Source organism: Quercus suber, unplaced genomic scaffold (genome assembly GCF_002906115.3).
Source record: "Quercus suber isolate HL8 unplaced genomic scaffold, Cork oak 2.0 scaffold_710, whole genome shotgun sequence".
NCBI classification, from domain to species: domain Eukaryota; kingdom Viridiplantae; phylum Streptophyta; class Magnoliopsida; order Fagales; family Fagaceae; genus Quercus; species Quercus suber.
In genome coordinates, this window is record NW_027070151.1 from 318,604 (window position 1) to 339,627 (window position 21,024).

Consider the following 21,024-nt stretch of genomic DNA (forward strand, 5'->3'; position numbering starts at 1 on the left):
TAATGACATTTAGTATATTATACGAAATTTGTGAAATTATATACTAATCAAACATTTAATTATTATCACCTAAACATTCATGATAATTTTCGCAGTCTTGACGGTGTATGTTCTTCCAATGTTGAAGATATTTATCATGTTGATTTAGTACATTATTAATAAAACTTTCGAAGTTTCCCCTAAAAAAGATATCATATACTATATAATTAGAATTCTATTATACAAGTTTGTGTTTGCACTAACTGGACACTTTTTTTTTTCATTTTTTTCTCCTTATATAATGCGGCACACTATAAGTCTGTGAAATAACTAACGACTCTAAGTAAAAAACTATTTTAGAAATTTCAAAAAGTTTAAGAAATATTGCTCCTATAAACATTATACTACCAAAAATTCTAGAAATTTAAAAGAAGTTTTATTATTTATTTTATATTATTTTTATAACTTATCATGATTTTTTTAATAATAAAGTTTTTTTTTTCTCACACACACACATATATGGTTTTTTGTTATATGCTTAGTAAAACTAATTAGAAATTATAGTTTTAGCCAAAAATAGAAAAACATACCAACACTACCCCAAATTCTGATTAAATTTTACTCTTCTTTAAACAAATTAATTAATTTTTTTTTTTTTATAAATTCTTTGATTTGAATTTTTTTATTGATTTAAAATTATCTTATATATAATCTCTCATACATCATACGAATTAATGACTAATTTAACCAGTATTGTAAAAGAAAATAAGGTAAGTCATAGTCTATGGCTTCTCAAAAAAAAAGTCATAGTCTATGCTCACAAGGTAGTATTGTGAATGTGATTTTAACTTTTACATCTGAATGTGGTTTTATAAATTATTTTTGTTACATAAGGCACTAAGTTGGTTCATTCGTAATTTTATGTGGCCAGTAATTTAATAAGGGAAGAGAAATGGCAGAAAGTGCAATCAACCTAGCTAAAGACTATTTAGCCCCGTTGTTAGTCCAAGAAGCAAGATTGCTGGTGGGAATCCACAACAAAGTTGAGAGCATCCAAATTGAATTGGAGTTCATCCAGTCTTTCCTCAAGGATGCAGATTTAAAATCGGAGAAGGGAGACACTGGCAGTGTTACACAAACATGGGTCAAAAATGTAAGGGAAACAGCTTATCACATAGAAGATGTAATTGATGAATATCTTCTTCATTTTGCAAAATATCCTCAAACGCAAAGACGAATTTATCGTATACCCTTGAAGATTTTTCAATGTATTGCCAACTTGAAACCAAGACATGTGACTTCCTCTAAGATTCAAGATATCAACGACGAGCTCAAGACACTCAGAGAGAGAGGTGAAAGATTTGGCTTCAATAATTTGGAGCAAGGAGGATTGAGCAATGATGCTAGACAGCCAAGATGTGATTTATGGAATGACCCTCGAGAGGCATCCCTTTTCATTGCAGACGATGAGCTTGTGGGCATTGAGGCTCCCAGAGACAAATTGATAAAGTTGTTGGTAAACGGACCATCTAATCTCATGGTGATTTCAGTGGTTGGCATTGGTGGGCTTGGTAAGACCACTCTTGTCAAGAAAGTGTATGAAAACGAGCAAGTGACGCTGCCCTTTCATTGTAGTGCTTGGATCACTGTGTCTCAATCATACCAGATGGAGGATATATTGAGGAAAATGATAAAGGATTTCTACGAGGCAAGGAAGGGGATTCCCCCTAGGGAGATTGACACAATGGAAAGAACAATGTTAATTCAAGAATTGAGGCAATTTTTACTTGAATTGAGGTATGTAGTAGTTTTTGACGATGTATGGGATATGAGCTTCTGGCATACTGTAAGACATGCTTTACCGGATGAGAACAAAGGCAGTAGAGTAGTAATAACAACTCGAGATGAGAGTGTTGTTCCCTCTGACAAACAATCTCCATTTTATCATGTGTACAAATTGTCACATCTATCATTCGAAAATGCTCGAGAGCTTTTTTGCAAGAAGGTCTTCCAATGTGAAGGGGGGATTTGTCCTCGTGAATTAAATGAATCATCAAATAGCATAATTAAGAGATGCGGTGGGCTGCCACTTGCAATTGTGACTATAGGCGGTCTTTTGTCAACAAAACAAAAGGTTGAGTCTGAGTGGATCAAATTTCTTGATAGCCTAACTTCAGAGTTAGAAAGTAATCCCCATCTCCAAGATATCACCAAAATCCTATCTCTTAGCTATATTGATCTACCTTACAACCTCAAAGCTTGTTTCTTATATTTCGGCATGTTTCCAGCGGATTACTTCATTAATAGTGCAAAACTAATTCGACTTTGGATAGCTGAGGGTTTTGTAAAAGAAATGTTAGGGAAAACATTGGAGGACATTGCACAAGACTATTTGAACCAGCTTATTCATAGAAGCCTGGTTCAAGTGGCAATGGATTGATTTTATTGGCAGAACTAGAATTTGTCGAGTCCATGATATGTTGCATGGGTTCATTCTTACTAAGTCAAAGGAGTTGAGTTTTCATTGGGTCTTAATACAGGATTGCTTCAGGGTAGAGAGAATTGCTCGACGCCTCTCAATTCAAACCAATGTATATACCCCTTTGCAAAGTATTACTAGTTCCTAAACTCGTTCTATTCTCATTTTGGGGTTAGATGAAGTGCCCAATTCTTTTCTAATGACTTGTTTTTCAAATTTCAAGCTTATGAAAGTAATGGATTTTGAAGGTGCTCCTATCAATTGTATTCCTAAAGAAGTGGGAAGCCTATTCCATCTAAGATATTTAAGCCTAAGAGATACAAAAGTGCAAATGCTTCCAAAGTCCATAGGTAAATTGCTCAACCTAGAGACGTTGGATTTGAAAAGTTCCCTTGTGTCTGAGCTTCCAATGGAGATTAGTAGGCTTTGTAAGCTACGATATCTTGGGGCCTACAATCAGAACATTGATACTCAACACAATATAGATTCTCGACGTGGGATAAAGATACCAAATGGCATTAGGCATTTAGAGTCCTTACAGAAGCTTTTTTATATTGAAGCCAGTAGCGCTACCCTTATAACAGAATTGGGAAGTTTGGCACAGTTGAGGAAGTTGTCGATCTATAAATTGAAGAAAGAGAATGGGATGGATTTGTGCACTGCGATACAGAAAATGAGCCACCTTCGGTCATTGGAAATTTTAGCAACAAGTGAGGAAGAAATTCTTAATTTGCAATCGCTGCCTTCTCCTCCTCCCCTCCTACAAACTCTTTGCCTAGGTGGGCGACTAGAAAAGTTGCCAGAATGGATTCCCAAACTCAAGAGTATATTGAGAATTGATTTAAACTGGTCAAAATTAATGGAAAATCCATTAAAGGTCCTTCAAGCTCTGCCTAATTTGATGAGTCTTTCGCTTCGCAATGGATACAGAGGCGAGCAATTACATATTGAGGGAAGAAGCTTCCAGAAACTCAAGAAGCTAAGGTTTCTAAATTTGGGAGGATTGAATAGGCTGATAATAGATGAAGATGCCCTGCCTTTTCTTGAAAATTTTGAAATTGGAGATTGCCCACAGCTGAAGGAAGTGCCCTCTGGCATCCACCATCTGAAAAGCCTAAAAAAACTGTCTTTTACAGAAATGCCGATCGAATTCGTTCTTAGTCTGCAACCAGATGAAGGCCCTGATTTTTGGAAAGTGAAGCATATTCCCTGTCACTTTCTGGTATAGGACTCATGGAGAAAACTACACTTGGTACACACTTGGTAATTCAGCATTGTTAAAGCATCTGCGAAGTTGATTCGTGGAGGACTGAAGTGCCCACACCACTTTCAGGAAATTACAGGGACTTCCCCACCCACTTATTTATTATTAGACTGTTACATTTACTGTAAATTACGAAAGTCTTTCACACATACAATTACAGACACCATTTTTCATAAGCCACTACTCCATTTTGTTAACCAACTTCAACCCAAAAAATGAGGACACCCTTTCTAAATAATTGTAATACGGTAATTATTTTGTTAGTTGGCTGGTTACGAAAGAATATATAATATTAGCATCTCGAGTTTACAAAACTCGAGATTTGATATAGATCTCGAGTTTTTAAAACTCGTTTTTGTTGTTTTTCATTTACTGACCTGGATAAAGTTTTCCACGTGGATAGCGAGTTTTAAAAACTCGCTTTATGAACTTTCGAGTTTTTAAAACTCGCTTTCTGTTTTTAACCTCAAAAAACGACATTCTCACATTAACACTCTCACTCTCTCAGACTCCACTCTCTCACTCTAAAATTTCAAACTCACTCACTCGCAGTCCCAAATCACCCTGTGCTCTCAGTCTCCACGGGCTCTCTTCTGCGTTGTTTGTTGTCTTCGTTCATCTCGCTTTCTTCGTTCTTCCTTTGTTCGTTCTTCAGCTCGCTTGCTAGGTAAAAGTTCTCCGTTCCGCTTTTGCTGAATTTATTTTATAGATTTGGGCTTTTTGCATGGTGGGTTACACATTGTTGCTGCTATTGTTTTTGTTTCTGGGTTGTGGATTTACTTGGGTTTTCAGTTGCTTTTGATACATGCCCATTTGGGTTTTGTTTGAAATTGCTTTATATTTGTAGACATAGATGTCATTGAAATCAGAATTTCGTTTTGGTGGGATTGAGAATAAATGGATTAAGGAGTTTTCTTTATTTTGTTTGTTATTCAAGAATCAAGATTGTGTTTATGGGCTTTTAATAAAAATTCAAATTTTAATTTTCTGTAGTGATAAAAAGCTGAATGGGTATTCCTTGCTATGTGTGTTGTTGNTTGCTTCTATTATGACAATTAGCTTGTAACTAATCAAGAATTTTATAGATATCACTGTGAGTAGCATGAAGCAATAATTGGACAACAAGCATTGTTCAAATTCTAATTTGTAGACAACTCTTTTACTAATGTTAGTATTCACATTACCATGTTTGTTATTGTGGACAGGAAAGATGATTGAGTGCTTAAGTTTTACTTGCCTATGAATTATAGTTGGTAAGCCTGAATTTCCTCCTTTCAAACATTATAGACCTTTTTCTTTTTTGCATTTTTATTACATTTAACTTTTTATTATATTTCTCTTGTTAATACTGTAGGCTTAGCTTCAAATGCCAATGTTTCCAGGATTTTCATGAGCCAGATCAAACAACATACTGCTCTTTTCTCAACCAGCCAAAACATAAGCAGTTGTTTCTCCCGTTCATTGTTGCCTTTGTCATTATATGTTGTAATGTGTTATTGTTTCTGTATCAAGATTGTTATAATTTGTAATCTTTTCTGTATCAAACTTATGCTACGCAAAAAGAGTGATGTTTTAGTTGAATTGTATTTGTTGTCTTTAGAATGGTTTAAGTGTTTCATTGGTATGACCGCATGTAATGGCTTTGATATATTAGCTAAAAATTCTATATAATGACATTTGCGTATAATTTGTGAAGAGTAACTAGATGTCTATGTTTTCTTTCTTTATTCATCGAAAAATAAATAGAAACTGTATTGAACAGGCTTGGCTTTGAGTAATTTTCTGTGCTGCTGTAGTGTTGTTGCCTAGTTTGTTGCAGATTTTGTTTTGATGTATGTTAGGTGTTATTAATTGATGTATAAATTCAGCTTTTGTTGCTTTTTTGAACTTCTTCTATGGTTTTTCTTGTTTCAAGAAATTTTACTCATTCATCTGAGGAAAAAAAAACTAGATATTTTTTTACCATATGCAACATTCATTCATATTTATCCACTTCTAAACAACAAAATTGAAAAAGTCCAATTAGTATTAAACATTATGAATTAGTTACTGATGAGTGTCTCCCACAAAAGATCTTGACATCTTAAATCCTGATTTTTGGTAGGAATCCTAACTTGGAGGTTAGACTATATTTCCCCTAAAAGACTTGTTGTTCCAGAATTTTCTGAACGAAACCTCTTGTACTGACACTGTGATCTTGTTTCAGTAAATTTAACTCATTCATAAATAATAATAATAATTGAACTAGAATTTTTTTTTGCCTTTTCACAGTGTGATCTTGTAGATTAGTTTTGATTAATTTAGCTGATAAAGAACGTTTAAAAAGTCTATAGCAAGTTGAAACTCATTGGCAGAAGTTTATTAGTTTTCACTTAGTAACCAATCGGTTTTGAACTAGAATTTTTTTTTGCCTTTTTCACAGTGTGATCTTGTAAGATTAGTTTTGATTAATTTAGCTGATAAAGAACTTAGTTTAAAAAGTCTATAGCAAGTTGAAACTCATTGGCAGAAGTTTATTAGTACATTCACTCCTAGTAACCAATCGGTTTTGTCCATAGCTACCAACAATGTGTAAGCATTCCCCCTAACATTAGAGCACTGTCCAATAATCTGCTATGAATAAAAGATAAAAGCTTTCACACGCTTTCTCAAGGAAAATGCAATTTACAAAGGTGCCCTGATGGGCTTGTAGGAGATCAATGGGGAGTAGTTCCAGGCTTCCAACTTCAGGTTTTTCTATTAGTGAACATCAAATTTGTAAAGTTATTAAGGATAATCACAATTACAGAAAAGACATTTGCTTATAATTTGTGAAAGAGTAAATCGTATGTATATGTTTTCTATATTCATCCAAAGAAGAAATTAGAAAACTGTTATGAACAGTATTATTTTTCGGATTGGGAAATGTCCTCAACTATCTTTAAAGACTAAAATGTCATACCAATGTGGTGTTGTCTGCTCTGTTTTAAGTAGTTTTCTCTGTTGCTGCCTAGTTTGTTGCAGGTTTAGCTTTGATGTTTGGTAGGTATTGTTAGTTTGCTCAGTTGATTCAGCTTGTGCTGCTTATTTTGAACCTCTTGTACTGTGATCTTGTTTCAAAAAAATTATCTCATTCATCTCAAAAAACAAACAAGAAATTTTTTACCATATATGCCATTCACAATGATAAAAACGTTAGTCCACTTCAAACTAATAAACTCAACATAAGTTAAATTAGTATAAATCACTATGGATTCAGTTAATGATGAGAGTCTCCATAAAGAGCTTTAAAATCTGGCAACCTGACATTTTGGCAAGGAAATCCTAACTTCACATTGCAAATCCTAGAGGTTTATATACTATATCTTCCTTGTTTCTTTCTCAATACTTGTCAATGTGTGAGTTCATAAATTAACTTGTCATTGCCACTAAAGGGTATTGAATGAAATTTATCTGTTGTCCTTATCAAATATGTGAAACGTAAAGTTGTAGTTCTGCTAAAAATTTACTTAGCACTGTGAACATCTCTACGGCTGACTCTATGCAAGAATTTACCAAATGATTTTGGATGTTTTCCTTTATGCTCTTAACCATGAAAGTGCAAATGCTACTGGATTGCTGGTTATCATAGAATATATATTGCATTATAATAGTATTAAGACGCAATGTAACTTTCTTACAAAGTCAAATCAACATTAACAGTAATGAATGAAGTTCGCATGTGAGTACATTCTCATAGTAAAAATTAGGAGAATTATGAATGTAAAATCACTGTGTCGTTGGTTTTATCCTCATGTTAGATAGAGAGTTACTGAGCTTGGAGTGAGTCACTGATGGGTCCCGATTTAGCAGCCAATGCAGAGAGGTTGGAACCAATGGAACCTCCTCGGGGCAGGCTAGAATTCCGATGGTGTCGACACCGGAAGGATCCAGGATGTGTTGTCGGCGAGCAAAGACAGTTCTTCCACCTTGCACTTTGTTTGACTGAGCTCCCTTGTGAAGTTGGTGACACAAGTAAATGAGAGTGCTTCAAATCTTCCAAACTAAATTCTGCCATCTTTATCTTCCGGTCCATCTGCTTTATGTTGATCTTTGGAGGCTTTTGCTCCACAATTTCATCCATATTATGTATATTGCAACCTTGAGAAAAATATAGGACATTACAAATCAAATGAACAATTACAAAAGCTGTTGAATTTGAATTCCTATATTACATTTATATGGCATTTCACAAGCTGCAATTTTCAATAGTATCACAAAAATTATTTCTTTTTGGCAAGACTGTTACTAATTTGACCGGTAGAAGAAACAGAATAATATGTTTTGATTGGTTTGGTGAATGGATAATTCAAATAAAATTTGTATATAAGTTCTCTATAATATGCAGGCTACATATATGCACTATTCCAACAAGTAATGAGAAATGCTTAAATGGTCTTGAAAAAGTACCCTATAGAAATTGGTAGTTGGAGAATCATAACAATATGATTAAGACAGTAATCCCAACATTAATCTTTCTTGTTTTTAAGACAACAAAGTATTGTGATATGTAATATGCATTATATTACATATTTAAACAATTTGCATTATATTACAGCAAATATCAATTTCAAAGATAAAACAAAATTATTGGTCTATAGCAGTTAAAGGGACAATGAAGGAGGATCATGAGCTTAATTCTTATGAGATTTCCAAAGATAAAAATAAAAATCAAAGAAATTATTGGTTAAGAGCAATTGACATTGTGAATGATTAGAGTAACTACTAGCTTACCTGAAAATTACAAGTTTTCTTCTCCCTTGACTGCTATCAATTGCTTTTTGGGTGAGAAAGGAAAAGTTCACCTATATTTAATTTCTATTGATCTTTCTCCCGCAATGAGGAATTGAACAATTACACATGAGAAATATGGAACAAAATGACACTTTTTGATGCCTAAAATTTTGCTTCTAACTGCCTATATTTTGTTGTTACAAATTTGTGGTTTACACCTAAGCAACAAATTGTAGCCACTAATTTTCATTACTCCACGGAGAAAAACAAATAGAAGGCAGTTTATTAGGTACTATCTTTTGCTATACTGGCATTCATTACTTTTTTTTTTTATAACAATACTGGCATTCATTACACCTTGCTCTGATTGCAGCCCATACATTTGTTTGTATAAGTTAAATTAGAGCATTCACATCAGCGCATGCAAATTTTTTTGTCTATTTTAGTATAAGAACCTACTTTTTTCTATTTTACATACTCACTTTTTAAAAAACCCTACATTAGATTATCTATTTTATACTATATTTCATTAAAATATCAAATTTTCTTGATTTTTTAATTGCTTCTCTTTTTTCAGACACAACAACCACCATTCATTATTTTCCTTCATTCTCGGAATACATAAAGAAAGCATAACAAACTAATTGCAAAATGAATAGTATTAGTGTATATTTATATGATTATTGTAGCAACTAACTATATATTTTTACACAACTTTACATAAACTAATATGAGTAAATTTTGGACTAAGTTGGCTAAAATATGATACTTTTTTCTATTATTCAATCGCTCTTACTGTTTAAATAGGTGATGTACCAGTTGACACAACTAATACAATTTCTTGCGGTCCAATAAGTATGAAGGAATGGGGAATTCTATCTCTTGTATAATATTAAACTCAATATACTTTCGGTAACCCAAAAAACAAAACATTTTAAAATATAAAAGATTTTCTTTTTAATATAAGTAATGATACACTTCCCTTAAAAAAAAAAAAAAAGTAATGATACACAACACAAGAGTATGCAAATTAGGTAGCGTTTGGATTGCGTTTCTAGCAGCGTTTCAGCTTTTGCGTTTTTCTTTCTTTCTTTTATAAATTGAGAACAGTGTTTTCACATTGGATGTTGTTTGTTAGTAGGTCTCATGCACTATGCACGGGACCCACTACCTCTTTGACCAGCAAATTTTGCATTGAATGTGTCTGCTAGTGAGTCCCATGCACTATTTACGAGACCCACCAACCTCTTTTTCACACAAACTTTCATTAAAAATGGTCTCATAGTACTATTCACACATTTAAAAATTATTTTGTTACAGTGTTTTCAGTTTTCAATTTTCAGCAAAATAAGCGATATCCAAACGAACCCTTAGTCATGAAGAGATAAGAAATGTTTTTCTTACAAAAATAAATTTGGAAAATTCCGTACCAAAAAAATAATGTTGAAGACTTGCTCCATATAATAAACGTATTATTACATAATTATGGTCTTATCACCTTATATTGGTAAGGTTTTTTTTTTTTTTTTTTTTTTTTTAAATTATAATTAATAATTATAATGTTTAGTGTTTGGTTATATCTTTTTGTACAAAGCTTTGTCATAGAATTTTTTTTTTTTTGGGTACATATATACTTTTTTTTTTTAATGGTACGTACTACGTATATACTCTTTGTACAATGCAAACGTAATACTCTTTGAATATATGTTACGCTCACCAGTTAAACAATCTCTATTTCAATTGAAACCAACATGGGTTCTTAAGGTCAATCATCAATGGTAGTTTATGTATTATAAATAATCATCAAAACTAACATGGGGCTTCCTACATTGATATTGATACAGTTATAAGTTATAACTTAGAAAATCTCAATTGTATGCAGGCAAAAAAAAAAGGAACTATTGGTCCCTACATACCATATACTTGTTAGATATAAAGAAATTTGGAAATTAAGAACTACCTTAGCCAACAATGTACAGAATTATAGGTCTTTTATACAACTTAAAAATATCTGGAATACAAATAGTTATTATTTTGGATTCTGTGTACAAAAGAATTTTGAATTGGGTGGTAAATAATGCAAGATTGACCTAAAATTTTACATGCATGATAAGTATACTAATGCAACTATTTTTCTTTTGCCCATTATTGTTGATGACGCGTAAGTTCGTCAGTAGAATGAATTCGTCAGTAGAGTTGGTCAGATGAAGGCAATCCTCAGCCTGTGTGATCATACTCTCAAAGGTGGTCACCGGTGTGGTGCCTGCCACAAGGCCTCCGATGTCAAAGTCAATATAAGAAGCTCTCTAGGAAATGAACAATGTAATTGGAAAGAATGAAAGAGATCTCTTAGTATTTGAGTGTGTATGTACCTGGTCCTTAGCAATGTGGGAGACTTATATATGTTCTTATGGCCTCTAGCCGTTGGGGTAGTTATGGAGGTCTTAATGCTCCTTTTGGTAACGTCTGGGGCCGTTTAATGTGCCATCACTGTCCTTCAACGGATTGTACAGTTGTCCCTATAACCGTTTTGGGTTTGATTGTCTGTATTGAATGGTCTGGATATCTTCGTCAGTAAAGCATATAATTGACTCACCTAGCCAGAGTTTGGATTCGTCCGTATCGATGGGATCGTCCGTGTGTACATGAACTCGTCAGCCTCGTCAGTTGCCCCCCGATTCTGTGTTCGTTATTTAAATGATGATCATAGAATGTGAAGAGTTTTACAGTTTACGAGTGTCGTTTGGGATTTCGATACGCATTAAATGCAAAGCGGCGACGTTTCGCAAATCGTGGCACACGTGGCACGTACTGGTGGGTGGAGTTAATGCTTTGATTTGGTGGGACTATTGGGCTTCCTGCTGGTTTTTTCAGTTTTCCAAAGCCTTAGTTTAAAACCTCTTCTTGTTCACATTTTTCAAAAATCCTTCAATCATTTGCTTTGATCATCCTCTCCGGCGACCTCTCTCTGCAACCTTTCTGCGAACTAGCAATTGGCGTGGTGGTGCTCCCTCTTCTAATCGCTTCCTTAAGGTACGCCCATTCTCCTGTGTTACTCTTCTTCGCCTTGTTATGGCTTTGCATCTGATCTTTTTCTTTTTTCTTTTTTTTTTTGTTTGTTCTAAATTCCATGGGGGTTTAGTTCGCCGTTGTGTCTTTTGGTTTTCATGCTTAGTAGCTCTAAGGTTAAGGTAGCTTGCCCCTCAATTTCATTCCTTTTTGCTCACTTAAAAGGGTTTTTGGGGGTTTCCTTTAATATTGAGGATTTTGTTTTTGAGAGTAACTGTCTGAGTGTTGCTTTGGCTGATCTGTTGCCTTTGCTTCGTCAGTCTTTAGATTGGTTTGTGAACGAGGTTGGAGTGCGAGTAGGTATGTCTAAAAAAAAAAAAAAAAAGACCATCAACAAACCAATTTTATCTAAAATCTGGGGGAAATAATAAGCCAACAACAAAAGTATATAAAAAAATAAAAAATCTTAAATATAAAAATAAAATAAAAAATCATTTAGATCTTAACACATTTGAAATAAACTAATGGAAAATTCATAAATATACATTGTTTTTAAATAAATGTGTACAATATTGTTTTTTTTATACAAATGTGTACGGCACAATTATCTTCAATGTAAATCTTACATTGATTCTAAACAAATGTGTACAGTATAATTAACTACAATGTAAATCTTACATTGATGTTGTAGGGGCCCAAGGACCGAGGAAGGATATAATGAGCTGTAGTTATAACTATTGAGAAATCATGAGCCCGAAGGGAGGATCTACCTGAGGATAGGATAAGAAGAGACAAAAGACTTCTAGAAAGTCCAAATGAGGAGGATGGGATATAGAGAGAGAATCATGGAAGGTGAAGGAAGTTTCCAGTGAGAGTCCACCTGCTACCTTCGCATTAAATGTTTGGCAATAGCTTTATCAGCTGCATTGATGAGAAAGTGACCTAAATAGTGGAATTCACAGCTAAGCAACTCCTTTTACCACCTTCAACAGAAGTTTAAGCGGACTAGTGTCATAGGGAGAGTTTAGGTAGGTGGAAATGAGGGGCCAAGATATGATAGACTGAGAAGTATATAAGGAAAGGGAACTTCTAGATAAAAGGGGAGAAAAAATTAGAACAAGAACATTGAGAGAGAGAAAGTAAATGGTGTATCATTCTGTGTAAGAATTGCCTCCCTAGGCAAGCTTATAATAAGCCTCATATATACATAAACTTTGATCTTCAGTCATTATTGCCCTACTATTGTCCTCGGACTAATCCCCTCTCCTTTGTTTTAACCCACTCTCTTATAAATATCTATTAATTTGGGCCTAATTGGGCTGCACAAACTTCATTGTTCTAAGTGGGTTTGGACAACCTGAGTTTTGTGTCCTTACAGATGTTTCTAAAAAAAAAAAAAATCTTACATTGATAGTACAATATAAACATATACTTGTCCTAAACTAATAGATAAAAGAATTTTAAGTAGTAATAATTAAAATTCAATTAAAAATAATAATTAATATTTTCATTGTATTAAGAAAAATATATTAAATAACCTATAATTTATATTTTATTCTATTAATAGTACATACTATAGACAAATTTGTAATAAAAAAACCATGTAGAGTGCAAGATTCATCTTTTACCCAAGATGCATCTTCTTATTAATATTCCTAGAAAAAAAATCCTTGAGCTGCCACTAGATTAGTGGCTTGCAATGAGAGCGGGAGATGAGTACATACGAGAGAGAGGGAGAGAGGGAGAGAGAGAAGAATAAGTTTTAGCAATGAACAGTGCTGGTTAGATGTGGCTTGGTACTGTACAAAGTTAATTTCTTTTTTTAGTTTATTGAGTATGACGTATAAGTTTTTGTGTGTTTTAGCTAAATTTTTAGCATCAGGCTAGTTTGTCTCGCCTGATGCGAGAAGCAAAGACAGATGAATACAGATCGTATATATAGTCCCAAAGGCTAGCGAGTAACTAGTGCTTGAACTTGAAATTGAACTATTTATTTAGAACCTAGTATATAAGAAAGACAATCCACAAGTTAAACTGATAACAATTTAACTACACTGTTCATAGCATTTTTTATTTAGATCCTTGTACAACTTCCTGAGTTTAGAGATTCCTACCCATTTGCAATTGATTTTCCACTGTGAGAGAAAGAAAGAGGATTTTAGAAGTCAAAACAGAACTGAGAGAACAACATTACCAAACGGATGGTAGATACAAACACTTCCTCCAAAGGGAGAGAGCAAATGCTAATGGTGAGAACTGAGAACAGGATATCAACACTGTAGAACCTTCTCAGTTTCTACTTCTGCCTCTTGTAAATCTTTGACAAGAATGATTTCAACACTGCTTGCACTGCTTTACTTGGATGAGTTTCAATGGAATTTAGAAGCCTCTGATAAGTCTCTTTCTCATACTCCACAAAGACACCCTACAAGATAACCTCACGTAAAACATGAATGAGAAAAGACTGGCTCTTTCAAAATATTTTCCGATGTGTTAACAGGGAATCGAAAATTTTCTCCTTTCATTTGAGGGTTTTATTATTCAGAAACAGACCTCCCTTTTCTTCTCTCTTTTCTTTATTTTAAATGATTCAGAAAGATACAAGGAATTAAGAACAGGCAGCGAGAGAAACCTGAAGATCAAGAACTTTATATAGCTCTTTTACTTTTTCCACACGTGCCTGATCTGCTTTCCCATAGTTCTCCTGGTAACAAAAAAAACCATACATAAGTCCAGTAAATATAATCCCAAAATATCATACAGTTTTAAGTTGGATGATGCAGTTGACTTACATATAATAGTTTCTTCTGTTCCTCATTACAACGTTCTAGTGCTTTCACAACCAACCAAGAGCACTTAAAATCTTCAATATCCGTTCCAACCTAATAGTTCAAAGGACCACCGGTCAGGCCTCTAATACTTTCTTAAACAGATAGGTGAATATTCAGGAAAATTGCATTACCAGGAGTCATACAAGAATAGACTATAACATACCTTTCCAATCACTTCAGGATCACCAAAACAATCCAGATAATCGTCCTACATAACAAGTTTAAATATCATCAACACTGCCAGAGAACCTCCAACAAATTATCACAAAAATACGTAAGATGTTAGATTACTGACAAGATATGAAAAGAAAGAAATCATTGGCTATAATAGTTAAGAGTTTGGAACGGCATCTCTGTAATGCTTCTGACAAATACTATTATCTTTATGCTATTTTTCAGTAATCAAATGATATTAAGGATTTTCATGTGCAATAGACAATTACCTGTACTTGAAAATATGTCCCCATTTTGACAAGAATGTCCTTCACAATGATATGATTTTCAAGAATTTCACCTGCCATAAGCAATGCACAAGCAACCTGTATACGCAAAGTGATCATAAAGGATGAAACATCTAAGCAGATTCACTAAATTTGGAGATAAATCAGGATTTCTTAGAGAGGAGCAAATACTAAAATTATAAAAGGGCTGTATGGTTTTATCCTTTAATAACATAAATCAATAAACTTAGCAACATTCACATAAACTATTGAGTCAAACTATTTATTGGGACTCAAAATACTCCCAAGGGGAGGGGCACTACCAACATCACTTCTTCAGTGGGCCATAACCAACTGTTAGAAAATATGAGCATCAACATCCAAAAGCTCCATATGACAACAGTCATGTCGAAATAAACTTTAACCATAACTCAGCAAGTTCAAAGGAAAACAATTGACAGATTTTCAGATTTACTTTGAAGAAACATCAGTAAAGAACCTTTTTAAATGGATTTTAATGAAAACCCTCTCTGAATGAGTTTAACAATAAAGACAAAATAGCAATCAGATAAACAACAACAGGTGTCAACATAAAAATGAGAAAATTACTCACTGGAAGGTAGAATGAATAATAAGCTGTTTTGTACTGCACAATGCGGCGGTGCCTGCATTACAAGACAAGTAATTGATATGTCAAAAATACAAAAAGCAACACATGACTCAAAGTTAAATCATATCGAAATCACAGCCATCTCAAATTTTGACATACAAAGTCAATGAGTACTTGGATAGATCTTTCTCTCCTACAAGTGTGGTAATTAAATCTATCATTTGTCCTGATGTTGTTTGGAATTCCACCTGAATACAGATGAATAATAGCATGATGGCTCTTTGGTTAGAAAGAAAAATCACTGGTCCTGCTTTACAATATATGCAAAGATAATCCTACCTCATTAAATAAATCCAGTAGATCCACATAATAAGGCTTTTCTCTAAAGTGCTTTTTGAGAATTCTTGGGATGTGGTTACGAAGAATTAAGCCATCATTTACAGCAATCATACCGACCTAGGATTAGTATTTACAGAAGTCAGAAAAAAAGATCAACATGCTTTTCTTAGTAAGAAGGAAAGTGTTCACTTTCACTAAAGCACCTTAGGTTGCCTGAACCAGCAAGGTTGACCACGGCGTGTAACAGAATTGTCCATGATGTCATCAAGAACAAGAAAATATGCTTGAAGCTGCAAGACTCATTGTTAAGATGGGATAAAAATTTTGATGCAACAAAAGTGAAACAACTGTTGTAGTAATTATCATGAGTGATAAAATCAGGATCAGCCAAAAGAGAAAAGAAGTATTCTGTAGCCATACCCATTCAATGCACCAACCAAGCACGCATGCGAGAAAAACCTCATCATATGTTAGTTCCTTTCCTTCTTTCAGTAACTTGTAGCTGTCAATGACAGATAGTCCTCGGTTCAGCTTTCCTGCCAACAATCCAATCCAAGAGGGAAAAAGCTTTAGCACAAAGAAGACAATTGATTATATATCATATTTCTACACACACCTCCTGGTACATTGTAGTCCAGCATCTGCAAGAATGGGAGCAAACAGACAATCAGGAATAGTAAAAATCTACATATATTTTAAAGGGCGGGAAGGAACAGGTAAACAGCTAAAGAGCACATTTCAGTAGAAGCCTATGCCATTACATAATACATTGGAACAGATAAGCAGATATGCGTAAGCCCACAGGAACATGAGTAAGCAACAAAATCTAAGGCCAAGTTTTAAGTACATTAAAATAAAATGCATAGTCATACATGTGCATGCATGCACTCACAGCAAAAACACATCCTCACACACATGTTGAACAGGCTTCATCTTCGTTTACAGCATCTATGATGGCTGCACTTTGACGTGCCCAAAAACAAAACAGGAAAGATAATTTGTGCATCCACACAACTATAATAGACTACACCAAGGCCATACTGTTCAGAATTTATTGAAGTAATGATTATTATTTTCTGAGCATGAAAAAAAACCTTGCAGGAAGGAACAGCGTGTCATACCAGGTCTCAACGCTGTCAGAAAACCTTCTGTATTCACCCCATATTTGGTATGAATATTTTTGTCTAGAACAGGGGAGTAATACTTGTGCAATACTCAAATATTTTTTCACTTAAATGCAGTTCCATTAATTTATCCCCAAGAAGAAGAAAAAGAGAGCTTTACGGTCTTTGAATCTTGCAACTTCATCCCATCTTAACCTGCTAATTATTAAGTTGTTCATCCATGGCTCATTTTTGGTATCATGCTTGATTAATCAAATTTCTCATCAAAGTAGTTCCACATACCACAGTCCTTTCTTTTCTTCTTAGACCATTGACTTTCACAATAAGACAAATATGGTCTTAAAAAAAAATAATTTGAAACTCAATAACAGCAATTTCCATTGTCCAAAACAATGTTGTCTGACTTTGACAGGAACACCAAGTTCTCAGCCCACATGGGACAACCCAAAATATTCCTATATTTTACAAACTCAGCAGAAAAAATCTCACCTAACTTAGTCAAAAAATAATATCCACCTAGATTCTTCAGACAAATTCTTTAACAACATATTATATTCACTAGACTTCTAATTTCTTTTCACAAAAATTTCAAAATCTAAGGACAACCAGAAACCAGCACCCATTTTTATATCCATCAACTCAGTGACTAAATGGACAAATGAAATAATAAAAACCTGCAAAAGTGGTAACAAAAATTGAACCTTTTTCTTTTCATGAAAGAAACTAAGCTTTATCCCAAAAGGGATCAAAATCACACAGAAGAGACCACATAATTCTCATCCTAAATGCTCAAATTCAAACAAAACAGCAAAACAACACCACAGCTGAAACACAATAGCCTGAAACCAAAGCACTCAATCACATAGACAAAAACAACCAAGTTCCAGTTCCAAAATCGTGGGGTCAGCTATAGATCTCAACGAACTGATCAGGGCCGGTCACATGTATTCTTTTCCACCATATTATTCTATCCGAAGTCATACTCTCTATTACCAATCATATAGACAATGAAGAAAAAAAAAATCTCACCAATTTCTACAACCATCACCTTGGTTCAGCAAAGTGACAAAGAAAAGAAGTAACAAAAATCTAACTTTTTTTACTGTAAATGAAAAAAAAAAAATGAAGCTTTTTTCTCAAAACCCAAAAGCTCAAACTTACAAACAAACCGAACAAAATACACCATATTGCCCGAAACCCAATTAGCCTTAAACCAAATTCTCAATCACAGATAACGAAACACCCATTTATACATACATACATACATATACACAAATATAGCACATACACATGCAGATATATATGTGTGAGAGACAGAAAAACAGAAAGAGAATTGGAAAATTACCCGCTCGACCCATTGACGAGAATCGTGACTGAATTCGAAAGCCGGGTCATTGAGGAGCTCTGACTTCAACACAGAGTATACCTCCAAGAATTTCGACCTTATATCGCTCATTGTTGCTTTCTTCTGTTTCACAAACAAGTACAGAGAGAGTGAGAAACTGAGAGAGATTTTGTGTGTTTGTGTTTGTTAAAAACAGAAGGGTCGTGTCACGTTTGGTCGAGACGCGTTGTTGTTTTTGTTATTACTGAGTTTACAACAGTATCTAAATTTGTTCTCACAGAACTCGTCTGGGATTACCTTAATTTCATGATGGTACATTGTTATGTGCAGAATAAATTACACATAATTTTTTCTCAACTGTTTGAATTTGAATTGTCAAATTGTGATCAGTGTCCCATAAATATATATATATATATATATATATATATTGTGATCAGTGTAACATTTACTATTGTGTGGGTGTTGGGGCTGAAGTCATGCAAAAATGAAGTATTATAGAGCAGTCAGTTAATTTAAAATATTTTTAAAATAAATAAAAATTGAAGTTTGTAATATTATTAGAGTTTTTGTGTTTTTACTTGAAATATATTTTTTGATGTAATCTTAAAAAATAAGTTATAGGAATGTATGATTGTATCGAGGTAAAATAAAGTTATAGAAAACTATAGATGAGTCAAATAAGTTTTGGAAAAAACAAAAAGATCAAACATCAAAAAGTTATGAATTTATTATAGGTATGAGGTATATTACAAATTTCTCTCACATAAATATGGTTATGTGACCTCTCTGGGAGTATCAGGTGGTGAGCCTATTAGTCTAAGACATGGCATAAACCCAGAATTCCAAAATTCAATCCACTACATCATTAGTTCATAATAGAGTTTTGAGGGTGTCTTATGAGCAAAAAAATAGAATTGGCACATATAACTTACAAACCATAGTTGTATGGAAGATTTGAGTGAAAGTCAAATAGTATCAACGCCTGTATGGTGTTTGATGTACGGCCTTCAAATCCTACTTTCCTCTCTTCTATCTAACCATAAGAGAGGTTAAGTCAAGTTAAAATAAAATTGAATATTGAAGATATTATTTGTCTCCTCCCTATTTTTAATCGTGAGTTGGGTAAGTCGAGTTAGATAAAGTGGAGTTAACTTGGAATTGAATATCAAAATTTTTATTTATTTAAATTTAAGCATATTAAGCACTTTACACTACATTTAATCCACATTTTAAAAGAGAAAGAGAGATGCATTTACTTGTGTTTTAGAAAATGTGGTATTTTTTTCTAAATAAAATTAATAAATAGGGTATTTTAGTAATTTAAAACATAGTTGGGTCGGGTGCCAAAGTTGTTTCTTTTTTTCATGAAAAAAAAAACACAAAAGATTTCCAAAACTTAGCAAATTTAAAAATTTGAACTAAAACCATATCAAACCATTAAAAAATCCAAAATCCTTACAATTAAAGTTAGATTACATCGAAAACTACTAAACCTGAAACATTAAATATAATATACTAACCTTATCTACCATACTATCCACACGAGGAATGTAAAACATTTTTGTTTCATTCATCCCAAAAAAAAAAAAAATTGTTCTTGATGAAGCGTAAGTTCGTCAGTCGAGTTTAAATTTGGAAGTAACTTTGATTCCATGTATCTTATTATTCTCTATTTGCTTGATTTAATCCTGTGATGTGTTCTAATATTACCTCGTATGTAATGTAAGCCTGCTTCCGTTTCACCAAATTACTTTTACCATAATTGATTATTTTTACTCCCACGTGTGTTTTGTGATTCTTTGTGGTAGTGTGCCTGATTTTGTTCTTGGCAGATGACGATTCTGTAAGTACTATTACCATGACAACTTCCTGGTTTGTTCTTTGCAAGGGCAATTTATAACGGGAAATAAGTGGGGTTTCCGGTTACCTAGGGTGCAAGAAATCACCAATCAATCGCTGTGACCGATTGAATCTGATGGTTTTGGTTGGTTCAATCCGGATTAAGATCCCATGAGGTATTGCACAGTGAATCTAATGGTTTTTTACTTTTTGACTTATTATTATTAATGAAGCGTAAGTTCGTCAGTTAAGTAAGTTCGTCGGTAGAGTTATACTGATGAAGCGTAAGCTCGTTAGTTGAGTTGGTCAGATGGAAGCAATCCTCAGCTTGTATGAATGTACTCTCAAAGGTGGTCACGGGTGTGGTGCCTGCCACAATGCCTTTGATGCCAAAGTCAGTATAAGAAGCTCTCTTGAAAATAAACAATGTAATTGAACAGAATGAAAGAGATCTCTTAGTGTCTATGTGTGTATGTACCTTGTACTTGGCAATGTGTGGGCTTTATTTATGCTTTCATAGCTTCTAGCTGTGGGGTAGTTATGGAGGTCTTAATACTCTTCTTGGTAACGTTTGGTGCTGTGTAATGTGGCTTTAATGTGCTTCAACGGTTCATACAGTTGGCCTTGTAACCGTTCTGGGTGTAATTGTGCTGCATTGAATGGCCTTCCTGCCTTCGTCAATGATGTGGGTATTAATTTGCTCGTCCAGGGATATCCTCGTCGGTATCATGGTCGTCGTCTTCAGTAAATGAGTTCATCAGTCCCGTCAGATGTCCCCCGATTCTGTGATCGTCGTGACTTGTAATGGCGACCGTAGAATGTGAAAAGTTTTGGGCTGTAAATAACTCCAATTCGTGTGACCATTGAGTTTCCTGCTAGTTTTCAGTTTTCTGAGCCTTTGTTTCTAAACTTCTCCCCTTCTATTCGTCAGTACCTTTTGTCTATAACTTCGTCAGTACCTTTTGTGACTTACACCCTTTTAAGTCATTTTTGACTTAGCCATTTTTGGCTTT

At 33.9% G+C, this 21,024-nt stretch overlaps 4 protein-coding genes and 1 long non-coding RNA gene across 5 annotated transcripts; 3 read left to right on the top strand and 2 right to left on the bottom strand.

The window, feature by feature from the left end:
- Nucleotides 1-931: 931 nt before the first annotated feature.
- LOC112036381 (disease resistance protein RPM1-like) lies at nucleotides 932-2,419 on the top strand. The gene has a single exon (XM_024069185.2). The coding sequence runs from the start codon at nucleotides 932-934 to the stop codon at nucleotides 2,417-2,419; it is 1,488 nt and encodes a 495-aa protein (XP_023924953.2).
- A 274-nt stretch (nucleotides 2,420-2,693) lies between these two features.
- On the top strand, nucleotides 2,694-3,686 carry LOC112029993 (disease resistance protein RPM1). Its single transcript, XM_065766491.1, has one exon. It carries the CDS (start codon nucleotides 2,694-2,696, stop codon nucleotides 3,684-3,686), a length of 993 nt encoding a protein of 330 aa, XP_065622563.1.
- Nucleotides 3,687-4,914: 1,228 nt separating this feature from the next.
- On the top strand, nucleotides 4,915-5,409 carry LOC112039214 (uncharacterized). The gene is made up of 2 exons (XR_010626207.1): nucleotides 4,915-4,975; nucleotides 5,077-5,409. It is a non-coding gene; the product is annotated as an uncharacterized LOC112039214 (long non-coding RNA).
- Nucleotides 5,410-7,509: 2,100 nt separating this feature from the next.
- Nucleotides 7,510-7,824, bottom strand: LOC112029974 (uncharacterized). The gene has a single exon (XM_024062657.2). The coding sequence runs from the start codon at nucleotides 7,822-7,824 to the stop codon at nucleotides 7,510-7,512; it is 315 nt and encodes a 104-aa protein (XP_023918425.2).
- A 5,666-nt stretch (nucleotides 7,825-13,490) lies between these two features.
- On the bottom strand, nucleotides 13,491-18,454 carry LOC112039208 (farnesyl pyrophosphate synthase). Its single transcript, XM_024072057.2, has 12 exons — nucleotides 18,173-18,454; nucleotides 16,320-16,344; nucleotides 16,124-16,239; nucleotides 15,907-15,993; nucleotides 15,704-15,820; nucleotides 15,524-15,612; nucleotides 15,368-15,419; nucleotides 14,758-14,853; nucleotides 14,478-14,522; nucleotides 14,276-14,365; nucleotides 14,116-14,187; nucleotides 13,491-13,908 (listed from the first exon to the last, which is right to left on the bottom strand). Exons 1-12 carry the CDS (start codon nucleotides 18,281-18,283, stop codon nucleotides 13,780-13,782), a joined length of 1,029 nt encoding a protein of 342 aa, XP_023927825.2. The 5' UTR covers nucleotides 18,284-18,454; the 3' UTR covers nucleotides 13,491-13,779.
- Nucleotides 18,455-21,024: the final 2,570 nt, after the last annotated feature.

Excerpts from the sequence above, each read along its gene's own strand:
- LOC112029993 (XM_065766491.1), top strand. The coding sequence starts at position 2,694 with ATGGATTTTGAAGGTGCTCCTATCAATTGTATTCCTAAAGAAGTGGGA.
- LOC112029974 (XM_024062657.2), bottom strand. The coding sequence starts at position 7,824 with ATGGATGAAATTGTGGAGCAAAAGCCTCCAAAGATCAACATAAAGCAG.
- LOC112036381 (XM_024069185.2), top strand. The coding sequence starts at position 932 with ATGGCAGAAAGTGCAATCAACCTAGCTAAAGACTATTTAGCCCCGTTG.
- LOC112039208 (XM_024072057.2), bottom strand. The coding sequence starts at position 18,283 with ATGAGCGATATAAGGTCGAAATTCTTGGAGGTATACTCTGTGTTGAAG. Across the intron at positions 16,240-16,319 it reads GGACTACAATGTACCAGGAG|GAAAGCTGAACCGAGGACTA; the intron begins GTGTGTGTAGAA and ends GATTGTTGGCAG. Across the intron at positions 15,420-15,523 it reads TCCAAGTACTCATTGACTTT|GCACCGCCGCATTGTGCAGT; the intron begins GTATGTCAAAAT and ends CTTGTAATGCAG.